General features: G+C 43.4%; 1 protein-coding gene across 1 annotated transcript in view; it reads left to right on the forward strand.

The window, feature by feature from the left end:
• CRMP1 (collapsin response mediator protein 1) overlaps nucleotides 1-22,769 on the forward strand; it is a 48,700-nt gene that overhangs the window by 9,258 nt on the left and 16,673 nt on the right. The window contains exons 2-7 of the mRNA XM_075499726.1: nucleotides 4,543-4,631; nucleotides 9,907-10,091; nucleotides 11,646-11,810; nucleotides 16,924-16,985; nucleotides 18,644-18,724; nucleotides 22,440-22,508. Coding sequence (XP_075355841.1) covers nucleotides 4,543-4,631; nucleotides 9,907-10,091; nucleotides 11,646-11,810; nucleotides 16,924-16,985; nucleotides 18,644-18,724; nucleotides 22,440-22,508 — 651 coding nt within the window. The remainder of the gene's footprint in view (nucleotides 1-4,542; nucleotides 4,632-9,906; nucleotides 10,092-11,645; nucleotides 11,811-16,923; nucleotides 16,986-18,643; nucleotides 18,725-22,439; nucleotides 22,509-22,769) is intronic.

Here is a 22,769-nt window from a genome sequence, read left to right on the forward strand (position 1 = left end):
AGATTAAGCAGGAGAAGCTAGACCGCGATTAGCAAAAAATCACCAGGAAAGCAGTGCACGGGGTTTGAAGGTGAAGAGCTGTGAATAACAGGAACGGCTGTATCATACTCGGCAGCGAGCTGAGCCGGGAGGTGCCGGAGCGCTTGTAAAATGGAGCTGCAGGGAGGCAGAAGATCGGCATCGTTGCTGTGCTGATGCTGTGTCACGGCCAGGCGCAGACCCCGGAAGCAAACAGCTTTGCCTCGCTGCCGTCGCATCATTGCGGCAGCGATGGGTGGAGGAGAAACACCTCGGCTCTCACACCCCGCAGTGAATGCTGGGCAGCGGCGTGGGTTTACAGTGGTGCTTTCCACACCTCCCATGTCAATGAGAGCAGGGTTTTTTTCCCCTTGAATCTTGGCACCTAATGAATTGCTCAGTTTGTATGTTCAATATAATACCCCCTCTCTGTCTTGCCGTGTTCCCGCTGTCTGTCCTTGGCAGGCTGGAGGGAGGAGAGGGTCCCAGCAGTTTTCCTTGGCTTGCACCCGGGAGAGCTGGGCTGGCACCTTCTTGTGCCAGGCAATGCACTGAAAACTTGGTATGGAGCCCTTAGGGCTCAGCAGGCAGGGCACCAGTGGCTGAGACATCTGTTAGCTGAATATAAAGGTGGCAGCCACACTATAAAGGCTTACGCTATTGTCATCTCCTGAGCCCAGTAACGAGCGCGTTGTGGTTTGCATTGTGAAAGCACCCAAAGGTCACCCGAGTAGCTGAGGGTACGTCTGAGAGCTAGGCAAAGAAAGTGTCCTGCCTGGAGGGGTTTACAGTTGGGAAGAGGAAATATGGGCCAGCGCTGCGTGATTAATTCATGAGCTTCAGGTCACTCCTCCCTCCACCCCCCTCTGCTTTCCCCAGGGTGCTACAGAGTGTGGCTGTCCTCCAGCCTGGAACACTGTCCAGGCGGAAGAGGACTTTGGTCCCTAGTTTTTCTGGACATTTGGCACTTGGTAAGAAAACTGCAAGCAGCCTGCCTGACATCAAGCCCCTGGTAAATAATAGATGGCCCCTGACCATGCACAGGCGGGCTGCATGCCCGAGGAGGCTAACCTACTTCACAGACCCTGTGTTTGCCCAGATTTCTGTCCAGGATTTCACTGCTGCAAGTACCAGTGACCTAAACCAGTGCAGGAGCACCCGGGTGTCGGTGGTCTTGGCAGCGGTGCAGGGTGGCAGCATCCCTGTGCCTTCAGGCCAGAGCTGTGCCTGTCCCTGAAGCCCACGCTCAGGCTGTGGTGGGGAATGAATACTCACATGCTGACCAAGGGTTTGTACGAAAGTTTATTTCATGAAGAATATAGCAAATTCCTTGTCAACATTAATGCATGCCTCCCTGCTAGTCAGTTATGTTTGTGTAATTTTTCCAGTGTGTTCATGGAAATGCATGTATATGGGTAGGTGCACACAGGTGTTTGGTGCCGGTGCTTTGGCTAAGGACAAGCCAGCCCTGGTCCGGAGCAGGGTGTAGGAGGCAGCGCCTGTTTGCTTGGGCACAGCGTGCTGCCGGGGTGTCCACGTGGCACTGAAACCCCACCTGGGTTGCTTGTGCCCATCGGCACCATCTGTGTAAAGGTACCCTGCTTTGCTTGTGCTCCTGGCTTGCAATGATCTGTAACGTGCCCTACAGACACGCTGACATCTCGAGCTGGTTGGGAAAGTTCCAACAAAACCCTTTTTCTCCTGAATTTGCTGATTTGCTGGAATGGAAATGTGTGTCAGAGATGTTTCCACATCTATCAGGTCCTGATGAAAGCTGGGTAAGGCTCCACAGCACGGTCCCCGGTGGCTTGGCAGGCTCCCTGGGGAGCATCAAGATTTGTGGGTTTTTGGCAGCCTTGTCTCCCATGGCTTGCAGTTCCTGGCAGGGGGTAACGCTAGCCACAGGCCAGCTCAGGTGCAGGACCTGCTCCCTTTTGCATGGTTTGTATTTTCTTCTGAGCAGAAAAGTGTCAAGAATTAAAACGTTGAAAGTCTCCATAAAGTGCAGTTTTCTTTCTTCACCAGAATTTCTTAGACCATCTGAAATTCTGCAGAAGGTGAGACTTTGTAGCTAAACATTCTGTAATCCTTTATAAACTGTAAGTGAGTCTTAATTTAATGGATGACTCACATAATTGAGTGGTTTCTTGAAGCTACATTTGTATCCTTTTTAGTTTCGGATTATTCTAATACCTAGTTTTGTCACTAGGTATATTTATATATAACAATGTATGCAATCCTTATGCCTACAATTATTTTTCTGGAGTTGTACTTTCTGCTTTATTTTAGTCTGTCTTATTTTTCCGGCTTGTTACATTTGTTTCTATTTATGATGCATCTTGTCCTGTTTTAAAAGAAATAAAATGTAGAACATCTTGCTGAGCGTGTAGATTTTTGACTCATTAGCAGTGACAGATGCAATGCTCTGGTAACGTTCCCTGCCCGTATCAATAAGCTCTTGCCTCTTGTAATTGGACAGTATTAATGTTTAGGAAGGCAACTGAATGAGCTTAAAAGGAGCTCACAAGATGGTGGTCTCTGCGGGTCGTCAGGCAGTGTGGTAAATCATCATGGTGAGGCGATGCAACTGCCAGCACATGGCAAAATAACTTATTAGCGTTCAGGTTGCTGGTTCACAAGTCCTGCAATTACAAATGATAGTAGAGAGGCTGGGGAGAAAACAGGGAGCCTGCTCTGGCAGATTCCAGACTGAGCACTTGCATTCGTCTCCGTCCTTTAACGAGAGGGTACCAACATCTGAGGCAGGTCCCAGGGACATATTTCATTGTAGTTCTGGGCCTTGGTTCCCCCCCAAGCTCATCTCACTGCTGCAGCACGTGGAGAAGAGCCTCAGACCTTCTGTGCACATACTCTTTTGTCATGTACTGTATTTAAAATGTCTTCCTCCCCCCTTCTTTCTCCCCTTAAAATGTCTGTTTCTCCCTTTTGGCTTTTCTAGAATGATATAGAGGGCAATAGAGGCTTTGAACCTGCAAAATGTTCAAATACAAGCCAAAAAGTAAATATGCTACATATAACTGAGAAGTTACATTGAAGAAAGGTTGTTGTAACACCCCTAACTCTGACTTGGCACTTTTTAATCAATTAATTTTTAGGAGGTCTATTGTTGTCCTGGTTTTATAGATGAGGAAACATATCAACTTGTTTAATTATTTTCCAGACTGGGAACTTGGGACATGCATGGTTTATATGCGTGAGTCATCCTGTAATTAAACCAGGAATTGAGTCTGGAGAGAAGAGTATAAAACATGGACAAAATGGAGATTCTGAGTTATTGTTTAGTGAGCCAAGGAAATAATTTACAATAAATGGCTTTTTTTAATATATGAATGGGAAAAGAAGGTTCTGACTGCTTTAGAGTTTTCCAGCATTCACAGTCACTTGGCAAAAGCGTTATGTACTGCAGTTACAGACTTTCCCTGTCTCTGGGTAGGTGGTAGAGTGCTTGCGATTCCAGTACGACTTCTTCAATGAGGGAGTTCAAATATTGGTTCTCAGGAATATGCAGTGGTAAAATTTGCTTTCTGTAAAATGTATTTTTTGAGAACAGAGTGTAACCATTTGAATAGAGAAAAATGGAAACAGATGATTGTTGTGAACACTGACCCAACAGACTTGATATTTGAACAGTTCTTCACAGGAAAAAATGTTTGCTTTCCGGCACTTCAGAAAATACCAGGAGGCAGTAGCTCGCTCTGCTGTTCATATGATATTTCAGGTAAACCGAGCTTTGGAGGCTGCACTGCCGTCCTTATTCACAGAGTGAGTGAGGTGCAGCGTGGGGACCCTCAGTACAGAGTGCCCCCAGCTAATCAGCAGTCTTTGACCTGCAGGAATCACAAATTAGACAACAATTCATTCTTCGTGCCCACTAGAAACTAGATTTTCTGCTGCCGGTCCGTAACGCAGTACAGGAGGCCCAAGCTGTGGGCCATGTCCCTTGGCCACCTCAGTGGAGCGGCCGAGTTGACCCTGCTGAGCTGACGTTGCTTAAAACAGCTTCCCTGGGCAAGCATTTCTGCATTACAGAGCTCAGCAGCCTCTCCTGACCTTGTCCCTTGCCATTTCAAGCTCTGTTACTCTTCCAGGGGTGCCGAGAGTCCCAGGTGAACTCAGCTTGGCCATTCCAGTGTTGGGCAGTTTATTCTGGGGCTTTCTTTTCCCTTTTTGGCCTTTGTACAATAAGGTGGTGGTAAAAAGGGGATGTAGTGGGATTCCAAGTGTTTCCATGTGCAATGAGTTCTGCTTTGAGGAAAAAAGACTCTGATGACCATGAGGCCTCATGTTCCAAAAGTCAGAAATAAACATTCAATGAAACTATGGTTTTCCCCTCCACTACCTATGTACCCACCTGAACCTATGGCATGAATAGACCTTTATATAGGGTAAGTGCTTTGATGTTAATGGCTTTCTATATAATATAAGCCTATTTGGTATCATCAATATGTTATTATGTTTATTTATTTCAACAAATCCACATTTCTTCCTTTTTTTCCCCCCCAGAGTGACCGACTACTCATTAAAGGCGGAAGAATTATCAATGATGACCACTCCTTCTATGCAGACATATACCTTGAAGATGGACTTATAAAGTTGGTTTTTTTAAATATTGAACTTTTTTGCATGCCTGTTAGTTTAGACTACTGTGATGGTGCTGACCTGCAGCCAGCGTCTTGGTTACCTCTAGATGTGGGGCCATAGTAGAGGAGTGTTTAACTCTGAAATTCTATCATTTTATCTTTACTAAGATTAGATAAGTAGAAAATTTCTTTACTGTAAGTTGAAGTTATTTGTTTTTCAAACAGTTCAATCCTAGTTTCTTCCAAAATAGTCAAGGCAAGTAGGCTCTCTCAAGAAGTAATGCTAAGGACAATGGATATTTTTGGGTCCATATATGACAGAAGGCTCATTACAACTTTTTTCCCCACACCTAATCAGGGCGAATAGAGCCATGCTCTAAAGGACTGTATGGCACAGAAATACGCTCCATGTTACACAGTGCTAATGGGGACCTGCTCCTTCTCACTTCCCCTGTTGGTTAATGCTGAAGCATAGCATGTTCTGTTCATACAGCGTTGTTATGCATTGCTCATACGTCCCTTTTCTTATTTAGCAAAGGTATACAATCTTAAATCTTCACACAATTAGACAGAAAATCCTACAGATTTATCAGGATATAAAATACAGGAACTGGGAAAGTATTCCTTAGGTGAAAAAACATAAAATACATGTTACTGATAGCCTGGGAAACAGTAACAAGAGATGTCTATTGATGTAGCTCTACTGGTCCTACCTTGGCTTAGTGGAGGTGGGGGTCTCTAGTTTTGCAAAGCTATGTAGTGTCTACAAGCACTCGGATGTACACAAGGATCAAAGCCTTTTTCTTGACTGCTAAACATTTTCACTAGTGACCTAAGAAGTTTGGTCTCCAGAGGCTACAATTTAGTGCAAAAAACATAATATGGTTATCTCGTAAATAATTAATTACCTACTTGTTTTCAGAGCTCTTTTTCTTAAGAGTATATCATCAGATTAGAAGTCCAATTCTTTACGTATCTGTGGCTACTTACATTATTCGTGATTCAGGTTATTATAACAGAAACAAATTCTGAATGCTTGTATCCATGGACTATGCAGTTTTCTTTTTAATGTTGCACTCTGCTTTTCCAGTTGCAGTGTTACCTGCATTGCAGAAGTGGCAAAACGAGCATATCGTTTTAAGTGGAGAAGGCACAAAATTATGAACATGTGTATTTTTTTAAGAGCAACAATCAACCAAGTTGTTGGTTGCTCTCTCTGATAGGCATTTTAGTTGAGTTTTTGTCTGCTTTTGTTTGTTCAGATGCAGATGTCCTAGTAACACTTGTAGGCATCAGAGCTGATATAACAACTAAGTGCATGAGATGCTGTGAGTCTGAAACTGCTGTGGATTTGTGGCCTTGATTCCCAAAATGCAATGGTAGGCAGGTTAGCAATGCCAAACTTTCAGCTGCCCTGCCATTTAGCAGCCCTTGCTAAGTGCATAGACTCCCTCTGAAATCCATGCATGGATCCATACCTCCAGAAAGTATCACAGCTGCCCGAGATAGCTAGGATTAATAATGAATAGACAGACAAGATCTTAATTTTAAAAATGCCTTTATCTTTGCCTAAGGAGGCAAGTTTACTATTCAACACCCTGAGTTGTGCCTGGTTTCCTGGATTTAGATGACCCAAGGTTTTTCTTTGTGCAAGAAGTCCTGCTCTGAAAAAGCAGCTAATTTGTGAGGGCAGCCTGGTGTGAGATGGGCTTGGGTCCTGACTGTGTTCACGTGATAAATTCTGCAGCCTAGGGAAGTGCTATATTTTCTGGGATTGGCCTCTTTTAGTTTCTCCAGCTGGAACTGCCCATTGTGTCTAAATATTTAACATAGTTGTGAAACGTTGCTCGAGATCCTTTGGAGCAGGACCTTGGACCTCAGGCATCCACATTTCAGTTGATGCGCTAACTCTCAGATCCTGCTGACAATACAGAATTCTTTCCACAGAATGGAGCAGCCACCAAGCCACTCAGCCCAGAACAGGCAATAGTGTTCTGGTTTTGCTGGAATATAAAAGTTCTGGGTTAATTTTCTTATTCTGCAGTGGAAACTGATTGGAAAATAAGAGGGTTGGGTTTCTCTTGCTGGCTAATGAGATGAAGTAGGGTCTTTTAAGGCTTATGTCCCTGCAGATTGTCCTGCAGAGAGGAATGCAGATATAACCTTGAATGTGTTTGAAGATTATCTATGGTTTGGAGGATGGTAGATGCGTTTTCCTACCTATCAATGCTCAAACTGGCTCCCCAGGTACAAGGGAGCAGTGGTGCATGTGGGTTTTTCCTAGCTGAAACTTAAGCCCTGCACGCTCAGGTGGCACCTGAGAGGCAGTTCTCTGGTATCTAAATAGTAATTTAGATATTTAGTAATTTAAATTGCCATTGGTACGTAAATAATATATTTTGCTTACATTTATCCTGTCTCTCATTTCCGCATGAGGAAATGAGCCCCGGTCTCCATGCCAAGCAACAGGTCATGGTCTGCTCCATCCCTGCCGAGGGGAAGGGTTGGGTCCCTCCGGGCTGGAGGGGACCAACAAGGGTGCAGGATGGGTGGCTGGGGACGGGGTCTTCACAGCTGGGCAGGCGAGGAGCCAAGTTAGGGGGAGCCTCAGGTGCCTAAAAGAGATCTGGGCTTGGTAACGACAGGAATAACTCCACTGAGCTCTGGGGGAGGTTTTCAGCTTTCTCAGGTTAAGCTTATGAAGAGTTGAAACCTGCTGTTTCCATTGCGCTTTAATCAGCTCATGTACGACAGAATTTACCAGCTTGTTCAACTGAAGACGGTAGACAGCATCAACTTTCTGTGAGTCTGAGTTTTCTAGGTGCTTCAGAAAACCAGCTCACTCATCTCTACAGTGTCTAGAATACATTTATCTGCGCTATTGTATTTTTTCACCCACAAGTAACTGAACCCCATTCTTATTAACATACACTTAGCATTAACAAGTGAGCAATTCAGCAGTCCTGTCACATTATCTCTTACTCTGTGTTCTAGTCAGTTGGAATAAAAATAACCTTGAATGCCAGTGAAGATCAGCCTTCTCCCAGCCTTAATCTTGATGCCAGGGCAAGAGATGAGACAGTGTCCTGACAGGTAATAGCGCAGCAGCATCCACAAAGGCCTTTTGGTCCCATGTCACTTCAGCATGGATGACTTCAGCCATTGCCAAATAAGCTGTTAACTCAGCTGTACACTGAAAATAATGAGCAATGAGTCATCAAAAAGCTTCCGTACACACTTAGCACTCTTTCACTTCATTAGGATATGTGTTTTCTTGATCAGGGAACCGGTAGGTACTGATTGTGGAAGAAAATAAAAATGAATTGCTTTTATATTTTTGTGTAGGTTTTCTTTAATATTGTTATTTTCAGAAGGTGTGGTAGTCCTTGGAGTGCAATTCCACCTTAGACATATTTAAAGGAGATTGGTCATAATAATTTTTTTTTCCCAGTTCAGTTTTTTAGCCACAAAAACACTGTACAAAGGTTGATGATTGTTCTGATTAAAATCTGGGGAGTGGATTCAACTAATGAAAATCAGTGCAACAGCATTATTATCCATGGGGCTACCTAACTTTATAGAAGCTTTCAAGGCACTCATGGGTTGGAGTGCCTTATGGTATGCCTTTGCGAGTCAGATTTTAACAGCAGAGAAGCAGAATTGCTTGTGCAGTGGGGTGAGCTGGGCTGCTGCTGGCTATTGCATACATATGAGTTCCCTGTTTGTCACGGTATCATTAGCGCTCCTCACAGCTGTAACAGGTTATGACATGCTCCCAGTGCTATACGTGTTGATGAATATTAGACGCCAGACATGGACTTGTACGGCTTCAAGCTGTGATATTATCAGCTCTCACGAGTAGGCCCTTCTGGATTTGTTCAGCCCTGAGCGGCTGGGACCCAGCTCGGCATGCTGGCGGGGAGTTTGCTAACCAAATGGCTGTGCTCCCCTCCAGCCAAAACCCGGAGCACTGGGGGAGCCAAGCTGCTGGAGGTGACATTTTTGCATAGCATATGAAACAAATTCTTGACCTCTTGGGGTTATTTATTAACTCTGGCAGTTTGGCCAAATTCCAATGTGAATAATTATCCCTGTTTTTTTCACTGGTTTTAATTAACGGTTATATTCATTTTTGGTTCTAGCTTGTTGCGATTGGCTGTTAATCAGTTGCTGTGTTTTGCTCTGTAGGTGGGAGTTGCATTTTAATATGGGAGAAACAGATTCAGCAGCTCAGATGTCTGGGGTATTTGTTTAGCTGTGGATAAATGTTATTTTATCCCAGACAAAAGGAAATTAAGACAAGGACTGTGTGTCTGTAATACGAGATAAACTAAGTGAACTTAACTACCTTATAGTTATCTCTAACCCCAAATATATTACAGTGTAACAACGCAGAGACATGGCTGCTACACAGACCCATGCCTTTTCCTGTTTGGCACCATGCGAAGTAGACAATAAAAATGTAATGTGGCTTTAAAAGTTAATTTACTCATAGTTGTGTCCATGAACACTAAAAGTATTTTGATTGTAAGTATCTGGAGTTTGCTTGATATCAGCATGGGGGACAGATTAATATTTTTAATAATGAAAAAAAATATCCTGTTTTGAAGAGCTGAAAGGAAAAAGATTGCAACAGTTAATTAACATTTTTCCACACAGTTATGCAGAATGTTTCATGAAGTTTTAACTTTAAGAGGAGGATGAAGAATATGTGACATGGTATATTAAATGTGTTTGGGTCTCTTAAATAATGTATTTCTGTATCTTAGGATATTTAGATTTCTTTTTAAGGATAAATTTGCATTGCTTGGTTTCAAAGTAACTATAACTCCTTTGTGATATGCCTTGTGCTTCTGCTATGTATTTACAATTCCAGCTTGCTGTCATATTTGATCTATGTTTTTCTGTTTTCGTTTAAGAAATTAATATACAAAACCGGAGCCCCCAAGAGAGCATTTAATGGATATATTTGTAATTGTTTAAAGATAGGAATCATATACAAAAATAATCATTTTTTAATGCTGGTGTGTTATGGCTTCTTTATTGGCCACTAGAGCAATGCAAAGCAACCCGAGCACATGGCCCAGCTGGGCAGGCTGGCGGATGCTTTCTTCTGCCAGTGCCGTGCAGAGCGGCCAGAGCCGGTGTTTGAGCTTCACCTTTCCTTTGGGGTCCCAGTTCTTTCTGTATGGCACCTAGGTTCCTCTCCCCTACGTGCCTCAAATAGCTTCTATCCCCTGTGCTTCTTTGTTTAAGTAAAATAACATTGGCTTTCCTTGCTGCCTAGGCAAATAGGAGAGAATCTGATTGTTCCTGGAGGAGTCAAGACCATAGAGGCTAATGGGCGCATGGTTATTCCTGGGGGAATAGATGTCAACACTTACCTACAAAAGCCCTACCAAGGAATGACTGCTGTTGATGACTTCTATCAAGGCACAAAAGCAGCGCTAGCAGGGGGCACCACCATGATCAGTGAGTACTAGCAATATTAATTATCCCACCCCAAGCTGAAGCTCGTGTAGCACATGTGAGGGTAGCTACAGGAGGCTCCATACCGATTTTCTGCAATCTTCTACAATGAATCTTCAAATTTCTGGGCGCTGTGTTGGAGATCCATTCATCATTGTCACCCAGGGTTGGCCTGAAAGTGAACCTACCCTCAGAAAGGAACAGCAGCCTGGGGAATTGTCTCTTGGATTTCTCTCTGAAATACAGAACAAGCACTGAGGGATAACATACTGACTCTTGGGATTTTTGAAAAACAATCTAGTTAGTGCTGTAAGTATATGGCACAGATAATCTGACAAAGATCCTCTGTTCCCACCTAGTGACATTTCAGGGGCTTTGGAAATAACAAGATGCTTATTTATGAACTTGGATTTGGCACCAGGAATTGAGGAAGTCCTTACCAGAGATGTCCTGGCCGAACATCTTTCGTGGTGGAAGGGAGAAGCGTTTCTAGTTGTTAAAGACCCTTCTTCTGTCTACCAGATGGCAGGACGCGATTTATCTCTTTCCTACCAGCAGTGGCTTGGCCCTTGGTTAGACTTTGTGAGGCAGTTGTTCAGGTGACATAAATGGCCTTAGCTTCCTTGTGCAGAGGAGCTGCCCAGTGCGGTTTTACTCCCACTGAATTGGAATGTGGCTTTTTTTGCTGAGTGGTGTTACCTATTACCTACGCTTGGCAGCAAGTATTAGCTGAAAGGATCTCTGGCAATAAGCACAAAATGCACTGCTGTTCATTACTTTTGTTAATAATTTTTTTAGTGTATGTTCTTCAGTTGAGGCTTCCTGTGCAGCATTAGGTTTGCAAATGCCACTGATAAGCCCACCTTGCTTTGTTTCCGTACTTAATTTTGACCTAGCCCTGCAAAGATAAGTATATATGCATAAGTAGTCATGTCTTTATTTATGTCAGTAAACATTGTGGCATCATCAGACGCAGAAAGCCTCGAGACAGTGAGGATGCATAGTTGCAGCGCACTATGCCATATAGCGTGGCTGAGTGTTTGCTCTACATCATCTCTCTTCAGACCTTTGGCTATATTCTCAATTCTGGCTGCTGAGAAAGCATTCGACATCTCCATTGATACATTGGTAAGGCAGAGTGGGCCAATTCAGTGACTATGGGGCACTGGTTAATAATAATGCTTACCGTGAAATACAGAGAAATGGACACATCAGACAATAAATACAGGTAAGTCCAGAACTTGTGGTCTCCTACAGAACAGTAAAGGGAAAAACAAATGTTTTCTAAATTGTGACATGTTTGGCACTCCCATTGTGTGTCTATTGATGTGCACCAAGCAGGTTGCCAGACTCAGCTTCAGTATAGACCGTCCACAAAGTCACAAAGTCCGCTTCACCTGAGACAGCAGCCCTGGCTAGCATCCCAAGGTTACAGTCTGCACACAGACTGCCTCCAAGGCTGCTGTTTTGGCCGAGATGCTGGAAGGCTACTCACAGGCACTGAGGAAATCTGAACAGTGTGCAGTCTGGGTAACAGACACTGAATCTCTTTTTCAGTTGACCACGTGCTTCCAGAACCTGGATCGAGTTTACTGACCTCCTTTGAGAAGTGGCATGAGGCAGCTGACACCAAATCCTGTTGTGATTACTCTCTCCATGTGGACATCACCAGCTGGTATGATGGGATTCGAGAAGAGCTGGAAATACTGGTGCAAGACAAAGGTTAGTGAGTGAAAATTAGTAGTATTTTTTTGTCTTATTGAAATATCATACGGAGGTGAAATTTTGAAGTATTTTAATGAATGCGTCATCCAGAACAGAAATGCACAGGCGCTGGTTATGCTGCCCAAGGTTCTGCAGTGCCTTGGAACTTTTGTATTCACTTACTGCTGTGTAAAATGGACCTAAAACTTTGTGCATTAGTGCTAGTCAGCAGCAAGGCTGGGAGTAGGTTTACCCCAATGTAGGCACGGAAAATTAAGATGTGTATGTTGTCAGATACAAATGTATCACTTTATGCTTGCTTGTACCTGTGGAAATAGGCTCAGACATTGCATACGTAGGTTTTAGTTTAACATAAAACTCAGACATCAGCGTTTAGGGTAATCAGCCCAGTCACCTTAAATCCTCTGTTTCATGAATGGAGAGAATGAGACATTTTAAGGTAGCAGTTCAGATTTTAGCTAGACTGGAATCTGCTCATTTAGCTGCCTCAAATAAAGCCCAAATATGAAGGGCACATGTGTCTGAGAAACTGTCATCACAGGCTAGATCTCATTTCTCAGCAATGGCTTCGGATAATTTACTTGCTGACACTAGTTTTTTTATAAAACATGCCTATATTTCTAAAATAGGGTCAAGCTATTAGAAAAAAAGAGAAGCTAAACTTAGGTACCTAATATTGAAAAAATGTCCTGATTTTCTCAAGTGCTTGGTCTCCAGCGGCTTTCCCTGAAGTTACTAGAAGATGCTTTGTTTCAGGACTTACAAAAACCAGGTCACTTATTTAGGAATCTGTTTAAGACACGTATGGGCTTGATTCAGTTCAATTAACAGGTCTACTATCATGTGAGATGCTGTAGGTTACCCTGTCTGGACTCCAGCTACCACTCCAGAATAGCACAGATGAAACCTCTCATAAATCCTTTTCCATACATGCCAGCTCAGCGTGGCAGTCTTATATATGGAGGGCATCTTGGTGGCACCAGATGCGTATGTGTGGGCAACTGAATCTAGCCTTCAGAAAATAATAATTTTGATCTAGTTCCTTAAAATTCTGCCTCACAGAATGGATTTTCAGTCCAGGAACACATTTTTTCAAATATTTTTCACTTCATACTTTCCTTGAAAATGCATAGATATTAATTAAAAAATATTTTCTGAAATGGTATTTAGTTACCATGGGTAAATCAGAATGACCCTTGACTTGCGAAGTCTAAGTAATATGTGTATGCAGCATCCTTTGTAAGGTGTAGTGCTAGTGATGACTTAGATTTGAAAAATTATCTTTATATAGAAATATACTATTAAAGTAGAAAAAGAAAGCAAAATCCTATTTTTGAGTGAGCAGTTGTTTGCTGAGATACTGTAGAGGTGCAGTCACGTAGGAGAATTTATCCTGTATCGCAGCATGCTAGCAGTACATGTGCTGTATAACCACATTTTAGGCAACAAACCCCTTCAATCAGCAAGATTACACATAATTTAGAGAAACTGCAGCTGGTCTTACGTAGTTCTTTATAATATAGGTGATTTTTACAAGGTGATGACATCTGTCAACACTGATGGTGCCAAATCTGTGCCGTTTTCCTGCTATCAGGATTAACATGGATACACTGCTGTGCATTAGCTAACTGTACTCTCAGACAAGTCTACTGTGCCTTGTTTCAAAGGTTAGGTACTGTTTTCCAGAGCTCCCGGATCACAGATGGCTCAGCATTCCCAAATGTGCCTGAGGGCTTACATTAAAAGCCTGGTGCAGACACTTGGGTTAATAGTTTTCTCCAACTATTGAGATGTGAGTTTTTAATATAAATCTGACCTGCCTTTCACTCTTCAGGGGAAGCAGGAATCTGTTCATCGGTTCCTGAACTGGGATGTGTGACGGGGCCTTTGGTGGCCTCTTTGGTGGCAATAGCATTAGGAGGCCACCTTTGTTCTCACGGATGCTGCAGTATGTCTCAGGCAGCCAATGTGAATTACTCTCATGTTAGGAGATGTAAGGTGAGGGTGAGTATGAAAGCACAAGCACAATAGGAAATATTTCAGTGTGGCAGGGGCTTTCAAATTAATGGATAATATCTGCTGATAATCGGAAACATTTGAGCCAGCTGGTGCAAATAGACTTGATGTCAATGGAGTGACACTGGTTTTCATCAGCTGGGAATCTGGATTGAATTTGTTCTCTGCTGATTGTCTAGTGGGTGAGTTAGCCAAGTAGCAGGGCTCAGTTAATCGCGTTTCAATGCTGCATGTGCGTAATACAATCTCGGTATGAATAATAGGGGAGCTCACAGAGCTGCTGTTGAGGTACCCTGTCATGGGGTATAATTGAATAATTAATCAGTTTTAAATCAATAGAAAGCTAATTTAAGGAGACACAGGCTTTGGAAGGGCCTGGAGATTTTGTAGAACCAAATGTTGATTATAAAGACTCAGGCTTGTAGCATTTTGGCAGCTAATTTGGGACTGGGCTTCTCCAGTATATGCAAAGGAACAACAGCCTGAAATGTGTTGACAGACGCCTCACTCGTTCCTTTAACTACTGCACTTTGTCACCATTCAAAAAAAGCTGTAGCACTGTCTGAAATTTGGAGAGGATCCTGTTGAGTACTCCTGGTGTGAGAGCAAGCAGGACATTAACAAGAATGTAGTATGTAGCAAATGTTAAGCATTAAGGTCAATAGGCCATGGACCAGGTCTTTTGAAAAGCCACGTATTTCTACTGAGCAGATCGAGACACCAGACCAAGGCATTTAGACAAAGAGTCTAATCTTGGATACCTGTATATGTAAATTGGTGTTATTTTATCTTGGTATCATGTAAAGGTACTCTCTTTGCAAGGCAGGATGGTTCAAACCATCTCTCCTGTTAGCCGTAAAGGCAGCCCGTGAGATGCCCTTCCCCTTTGTGTCTATCTGATGTGGTAGCCGAGGGTGTGGATGTGCACTTAGATGGGAGGACTCGGCTTCTGCACTGTGGGAGCTCTCGGTAAGGGGCAGGCTCGGGATCCCACAGTGGGATCCCTTCTACTCTCATTGACTTCAAGGAGAACATTAATGTGAGTGGGAGCAAAACTCATAGTCATTTTACCAAAGTCAGGGCCTAAGGCGATACAAAGGCAATAAAAGAAGAACGAAGAGAATATATGTTACTTGGATCAATGTATGACTTCTAACCACAGTACCCAGAGAAAGCTGTCTTATCTCCTGTGGGATTGTGATTAAATTAATTACCTTTGGCTAGATCCCAGTGGATAAAGGAGAGCAATAGGTAACCCAGCTCTTTGCTCACAGAGAAATGTGTATGTGCGAGAGGATTCAGTCCCGTGCCATCACTGAGGCTAGTCGGCATGGCTTGGTCCAGCCTTGACACGTCTCTCATTGCTTTATGTGTGCTTGGTCACCCGAGCAGAAAGGTGGCTCCCAGGTGCAGCTGACATCTGAGACACTGTGTGGGTTTGTGAAGAGAAACGGAGCTTTACTCCAAGGCAGTCGGGCAGATGTGGTCAGTCAGAGGGGAGATGGTGCTGCAGGCAGGAGGCTGTAAGCACCGGCCCTAGGGAAGGCGTAGTCAAGCTTAAAGGTTTTAAAGCAGGGGCATACTAAGTACATCGAAACTGTGTAATGGGGAATAGGCTGAGGGATTACAGTTAGTAAAGGCCGTGCGTGTTTTCTGGGAACTTGAGAAATATGACAATAGGAAGAAAAGACAGGCTCACAGGCTGACGGGGCTCCACGGTCCAGGCTGGATTTGCTCAGCGTGGAAGTCAGCAAGGAGGGGCCGGCTCCCGCTTCATATTTCTCGCTGAGCTGCCTGGCTTTAGCAGGAAGACATAGTACCAGGAATCATTTCAAGGTTTTATCCTGCATGTATCCTAGGGTATTTTAATCTTGTAATCGTGAATAAACAAATTCTCTGTGTGAGTGTGAACAGCCATACCCTCTGCCTGAGGATATATCTGCACCTTCTAGACTCATGAAGGAGTTACATCTTCATCAGAGTGCCTTATTCATTCAGTGTCGCCAACATGAATAACATAACAGATCTCTTTCTTTTTCCTCTTGCCCCAGGAAGCACAGTTTTCATGACAGCTGTTTTGAAATGCAGCATACATGGCTTAGACAGCTTAGAATGTACTTTTCTGTTAAGCTAGAAAACTCTGAGATCAGTCCCTGTACCAAACTAGGGATGTTGTCAGTAGACTAAAGAGTAAGACAAATTTATAAACTAATATGAATTCATATATACAGAAAATAGGAAAAGAAGATGTTTGGTATTCCCGTTCTGTTAGAATACGAAGCTGTGTAAATAACTGAATCTTTGAAATAAATAGAAAAACTTGTAGGGGTTTGAATACAGTTGGTTTTTGGCAACCGACACTCAACACTAGCATTTCTTACTGATTTCTAAAATTTGGAGCTGTCATCTTTCATGGTTTTGTATGACTGCCAACATAAATCCTTCCATCTTTGGAAGGTGGAATGAGAGAGAGGTATGGTGAGCTGCCCTTGAACTGGTTTCAGGCTTTGCTTCCACTCCTTCCCAGTGTCTGCCATCAGCTAAGCTGGGTGCTTTGGACAGTAGGGTCAAGAAAAAGCAAGTCTGTATGCACATTCAGATACACAGTTCCTACAGCTTCTCAGCACTTTGGGGAAACTTAACTAGGAGCTTACCTATTAAAAAGCACAGTTTCAGGTCAAGCTGAAATGTTTTGCTGATTAGCTAAAGAAAGCTAAAAAGAAAACCAGTGATTCATAGAACCTTTCACAAGTTTTTTTAAACTTTACAAAGTTTACATGCTTGCTTCAGCCACTATCACTTGTCTGTGATTTCGCTACAAGCAATCTCATTTGCGGTGGTAGCCGGGTTGCTTCAGGGCTGAACATGGGCAATCCACAGAGTCCAACAAATTCCCCCAGAGAAGAGGGGATTCAGGCTTCTAGTCCTAGCAGTTGCAATGCAGCTGTGGAGACATGCTTTATTTCTGGCAGTTGCTGGTGAAAAGCCTAGTCCAGATGAATATTCTATGACCTATTTTTCCTGAAGTTTTTGTTCAAATACAATTTAAGAATCCACTTATATGGCAACACCTTTGAATTTTGTCTCGGAACAGGTGTGAACTCTTTTCAAGTCTACATGGCCTACAAAGATCTCTACCAAATGTCCGACAGCCAGGTATTGCTCTGAATGCTTTCCATTGCTGTGATCTGTCCTGTCTTCTGTGATCTCCCTCCCAACACCTGAGGAGTTGCTAAGGTTGAATCCCAGAGAAACGTTCCCACTGACCTGAGTGGCACTGGGGGGAACGTGCAGTGGAGTTCTTCTCTCTGGAGGGTCAGTGCCGAGCAGTGTTGAACATCTGCATGTGTTCCTTCAAGTGTATGACATTCACCTTCTGCAAGGATTATCTGGTGTCTCCCTACGTTGCAACTACTCAGCACTGCTCAGGATTTTGCCATGCACTTTATTTTGCTGTTACCTTTCAAGAACTCTAGGTCAGAGAGGGAAGAAAAGATGAAGCACTCGAGGCAGTGGCAGTTTTAAGATTTCAAGTGTTTCTGGGTTGCTGCAAACAGCTAAATGGAGTTGCTCTTTGGGGGAGGTGGCTTTTCTCTTTAGGGCTGGGGATAACAATGAGCTTGTTTGTCCAGAGCTCATTACAGATTCCAGACTCTTCAGCTTTCCCATTCATAAGTATCAGGTCATTGTAAATGGACAATGGCATCTGTTAGTAATAATAATTGCTTATTCAGTTGAAAAAATGTTTCTTTCTTACTTATTCCCACAGCTGGAGCTCTCGGTCTCTTAAATAACTGCTGCTACACCTCCAATCCATGTGGTTTTAATTGGAATTTTAGACATAATAATATACAAATACTCTCTGAGAGGCAGTGCCTGTTAAATTCAACTCCCTGTTGGAATTGCCAAGAGAAATACATCAAAATGTTTAATGTGTGGCTAGACTAATGCCTGTTACCTTGTTTAAATGCTCATGTTGCGGGCTGTGTATTCCAACCCGTTCAATGCTAGCTGAAGTGCCCTAGTGCAAAAGTGGGCATGAACCATGTCTTCAGTATTTGATCTGTGTTTGGAAACTGGGCTCCCATGCTGCTGAAGTCTGGTTTAAACAGGGAACACGCTAGCTGAATACCTTTTGGAAAGGGAACGGAATTTCAGTCGATCTATGCTTAGAAGTTCTCAGTAAAAGCAATAGGATCAACTATTTCCCTTATATACGGATGGGTTTTGAATCTTAGAAAGCAATTAAAAAAAGCATGCTCTAGAGAAAATATTACAGCTTTTACTTGCAGAATTAAAGATGTTTGTGAAAGCTTGACACTATCTGCTCTAAGAAGATGGTGCAAAATGCCTGCACTGCAGAAAAGAGGTGTTTTAGCTGTACTAGATGTGTCTGTAGTCCATGGGAATAACTCCACTTTACATTTGCTAAAACTACGGAAAAGAGACTACTCACTAAACTTAGGCCTGTGTGGGAGGGTGTGAGGAGGTGGCCCTGCAGCACGAGGGGCTGGGGGAGGCCCTGTGTCCGAGGGAGACGCAACCCTGCTGGGGACGGTTGCCCCGGTCTCGGCGCAGAAGCGCAGAGGCTCGTTCTGGGGCTGGCTGGTGTGTAAGGGGTGGGTCAGCCAACACCAAGCAGTGAAGCTCCGACTCCGTGTAGAAAGCAGAGTGTGGAAAAGGGAGATAATTTGCTATTCGCCTAGATAATGACCAGTATAGAAGGAGCAAAACTGAGATGAACAGAGGGGTCTGACTGTTAAGTAATGCGTTTTCCTTATTCAGCAGTGTTTCTTTCCTTGTATTACCTGCAGCTTTATGAAGCCTTTACCTTTCTAAAAAGTCTTGGGGCTGTTATCCTGGTCCATGCTGAAAATGGAGACTTGATAGCTCAGGTGAGTGAACTGTAATTTTTGCTTCACTTTGTGAGAAGATAGACACAAGAGGGAAGTAAAACCCTCCAGTCAGAGTACAGGTAGGAAAAAAGGAACTACCTGGTAAGTGCCTTAATTGGGCCTGCTGCCCTACACAGCCCTGGTGCCACCCGCGGGGTGAGAGGATGGAGGCCCCTCTGCGTGCTTTGGCAGAGCATCTGTGAGGTAGAGCAGCGATCCAGGCAGCTCCTTGCCTTGGCAGCAGACGAAGACTGGGTGAGGGGGGCAGAAGGAAGCAAGAAGATCTCTCCTGAATCTGGCAGAGACAAGCAGAACAATGTAAGGCCTTGCTCAGAGATTCTGGGGACAAAAAGTGGAGCTGGGAAGCTTTATGCTAATGTCTCTTGCTGCAGCTATCAGCATAAGCAGCACAGTGAGTTTACAGTGGGTGGTAAAGCTCTCAGACCTATTTATTTTTGAGAATATTCTCATAAATTTCTGAAGTTTGAGAATAAGAAACCACCGTGATCTTCTAAACATTTCAAAAATGTGCGTTAAAGTGTAAGTCATGCTCTTTGAAGATGCCTGTCAGAACCAGGAAACCGGGCTCAAATTCAGTACGTTCCCTTAAAATGCCCCAGATCCCCAGTGTACTCTTTGCAGGTCAGATCCCCCGTATAGGTACTGTCACAGAATCACAGAATCATTTAGGTTGGAAAAGACCTTTAAGATCATCAAGTCCAACCGTAAACCTAACACTGCCAAGACCACCACTACACCATGTCCCTAAGCACCTCATCCAAACGTCTTTTAAATACTTCCAGGGATGGCGACTCAACCACTTCCCTGGGCAGCCTGTTCCAATGCTTGATAACCCTTTCAGTGAAGTAAAATTTCCTAATATCCACTCTAAACCTCCCCTGGCACAACTTGAGGCCATTTCCTCTCGTCCTATCACTTGTTACCTGGGAGAAGAGACCGACCCCCACCTCTCTACAACCTCCTTTCAGGTAGCTGTAGAGAGCAATAAGGTCTCCCCTCAGCCTCCTTTTCTCCAGGCTGAACAACCCCAGTTCCCTCAGCTGCTCCTCAGCTGCTGTCCTCACACTGGAGGTGCCGTAGCTCTGATCTGTGCAACAGAGGTATCCCAAGGACAGCAGTTGATAGTAAACCTCCCACTGGTCTTTCTGTAAAGCAGAATGGGCGGGTTTGGGTGGGTATTGTTACGACTCTATACATCTGTGTCAGATTAATCTTCTAAGGCTGTTGCAGAGATGTCTCCCTCCTCTGATCCCATGTACGTGTGTAGAGCTCCTCTGAGGTCTGTGAGGCTCCGAGTGAGCCGACTGATTTATCTGCTGAGCTCTTTAGCTGCTGGTTTATCCGCTAAGGACTAGGCTGCAGAGCTGACAGGGAAATTACGATAGCTAAAAACAAGTTGTCTTTGAGATCCAGACTAGGGAAGCCACCTTGTCTCATGGTTAAGGGAGAACCTCAAGTGGACGTTTGAGTGGTTGGGCAGTGTGTAACGGCTCTTGCCCACATGGGTTTATTTTGTTTTTTTTCCTTCAATGGGATTCTATCCTTTATCTGCCCGGTAGGAATTTACCACCTTTGAGAGCCTTCTTTCCCTTTTCCCTTCAAGTTTGGCCAAAATAACTACTGAGCTCAAAAGTTACTAGTGAGGAGTCAACAGGCACATACAGTGCAGTTGGGTCCTTCCCCGACTGAAACCAGGTGAAAACCCTCATTTGGATTCCAGAGGAAAAAAAAGTTGATTCTGCATGAAGATTAGCATGATTTTAAACTACCAAAATATACAATTTATAGTTTTAACATCTATATTAAATAACATAAATATATATTAATTTTAATAAATATATTCAATATAAAATATCCAGTAGAATGAAAATTAGTAAGAAGAAACATAGTAAGTCAATATAACCGTAGGAATGGCAAAATGAAACAAATCAAATGGCACCCGTGATGTTTTGATATGTTCCCCATTAAAATCAAGGTGCACTCGTGGAATTGCGTTTCTGATAGCAATCTGTTTCAGTTACATTTTTCTTTGATCAGCTTTAATATACAGCCACGGAATATGAACATACAGGACAGAAAAATTATTAGGAAAAGAGGAAGTAGTAAAGAAATGTAAATTATGTTACACATCAACATATTTCTTTGCCATTGCCATGTCTCATAAAGTCAGTCTTTCCTTGTGCTTTTATTTAGAAGGATTATTTGGATAGTGAAAAGAAGGCTGCCTGCAGGGAGGTTTTGCAGGACTATGCTGTGTGAAAATCCAAATTTGATCTTATCAAACAAATATGCTATCTTATTAGCACTATCAAATCCTCTTACAGTGAGTAATTTTATCATATGATCTGATTTTACGACTTCCTTCAAGTTGCAAACCATCCTTCTTTGTGTTCCGTTCTTTGCCATCTTACTATTTTTTGTATTATATGGTTGCAACTTTATTTTTTGTTGTATTTTAATTATCTGAAGTCTTTAACTGGCATGTTCAGAGCTGTTGCATTAATGATTTAGAACAGCTATTTTTAAGAATACCTGTGAAACATGATTTTCTAACTAAAATAGTCTTAATTACAGAGTCAGATTAAATCATCCCTTTTAATGCCTCTTCAGCCTTGACTGATTGCAGCAAAGGCAAAAGTATATGTGAATATTAACTTGCTCAGGTTTTGCTGGAGTATATTGGTAATGTGTGAGCTTTTCACCCTTAGGGACCTGAGATCAAATATTTATTAGATGACACAGTAAAGTATGTTCGGTAACTTCATCCTGGTCTCTAGGGGACATTTGTCTGTATCACAGAGTCATTACATTTGTTGAACTTGGCTCATTAGAGACCTGTGAGCAGGGCAGGCCAGGCTCGGAGGTATATCAACAGCTCTGGCCCCACTTCTGCTCTGCTGGCACACCTCGACCAACCTCAGATCGGAAGTGGTTGACCACTGTTTTCTAAAAGGGAAATTTATTCCAATACACTGCCTGACCTTAAATTAAAAGATAGGTGAAGCTTTTTGTCTCCTTTAAAAGAATGATCTTACTGCTGTGAAGCTTGATAGGCACAGATTTTTTTCTGACAAACCCCCATTGGTCCTAAGATGGGCTTTTTGGTGTGGACACAGTCCCCTCACAACTGGAGGGCACTGTTTTGTTTTCGTGAAAACATAATTTTAGTGATTCACTCTGTAGGAAAAAAGTGTTACAGGAAACTGGATGCCAAAGGCAAGACTTTATTTGATGAAGTGTCAGCAATGCTGAAAGTTTAACGAATATAACAGTGCTTCATGGATTGCAGCCAGAGAGGAACTTGTGCGAGTGAAGAAAGAATTGTGGGCTGGAAATATCCATAATTACTATTTAGTATATTGAAACCTGTTCCCTGGGTTGGTGTCTGGAGAGCAGAGGAGATTTCCGATGGTGCAGCCCAATGGCTCGAGGCACAAATACACTCTATCGCACTGCAGCGACAAATCTTCCCCTGAAATCTGTGCTGGCTGTGCGGAGCAGATGCCGGGGTGGCATGGGACCAGTTTATAGCCAGTGTTTTCAGTCCTCCTCCCCCGGCAGCAGGCTTACTCAGCTGCACTTACACAGACAAAAAAGGGGCAGTCAGACAACATGGCTGTTAATCCGCCAGAGGATGCCTGGTGCAAGGGTCTCGTCCTGGAGCGGTCGTCAGCATTTATCTCTTATGTTGCAGGAACAAAAGCGTATCCTGGAGATGGGAATCACCGGACCCGAGGGACATGCCCTGAGCAGGCCTGAGGAGGTAAGAAACTTCACTCATTTTGTTGTTCATGGAAATATTTTGTCGAGCACGTAGTATCAGAGCTCGGCTTCTGTATGCACAGATGATAGATGGGTGCGTGGGGAAAGGCAACAGTCTGCTTCTCCCACGGCCTCTTCCAATATTATTCAAAGCCTTGAAAAGTCCAGGTCCCTTTCAGCCTGTTTGTTTGCCTAAAATACCCTTTTGCTGCTGCAGCAGGTGCGTTCCCTTGGTCCTTGTACACTCAGGAGTCGCAGCTCC

Source organism: Mycteria americana, chromosome 4, assembly GCF_035582795.1.
Source record: "Mycteria americana isolate JAX WOST 10 ecotype Jacksonville Zoo and Gardens chromosome 4, USCA_MyAme_1.0, whole genome shotgun sequence".
Taxonomy (NCBI): Eukaryota; Metazoa; Chordata; class Aves; order Ciconiiformes; family Ciconiidae; genus Mycteria; species Mycteria americana.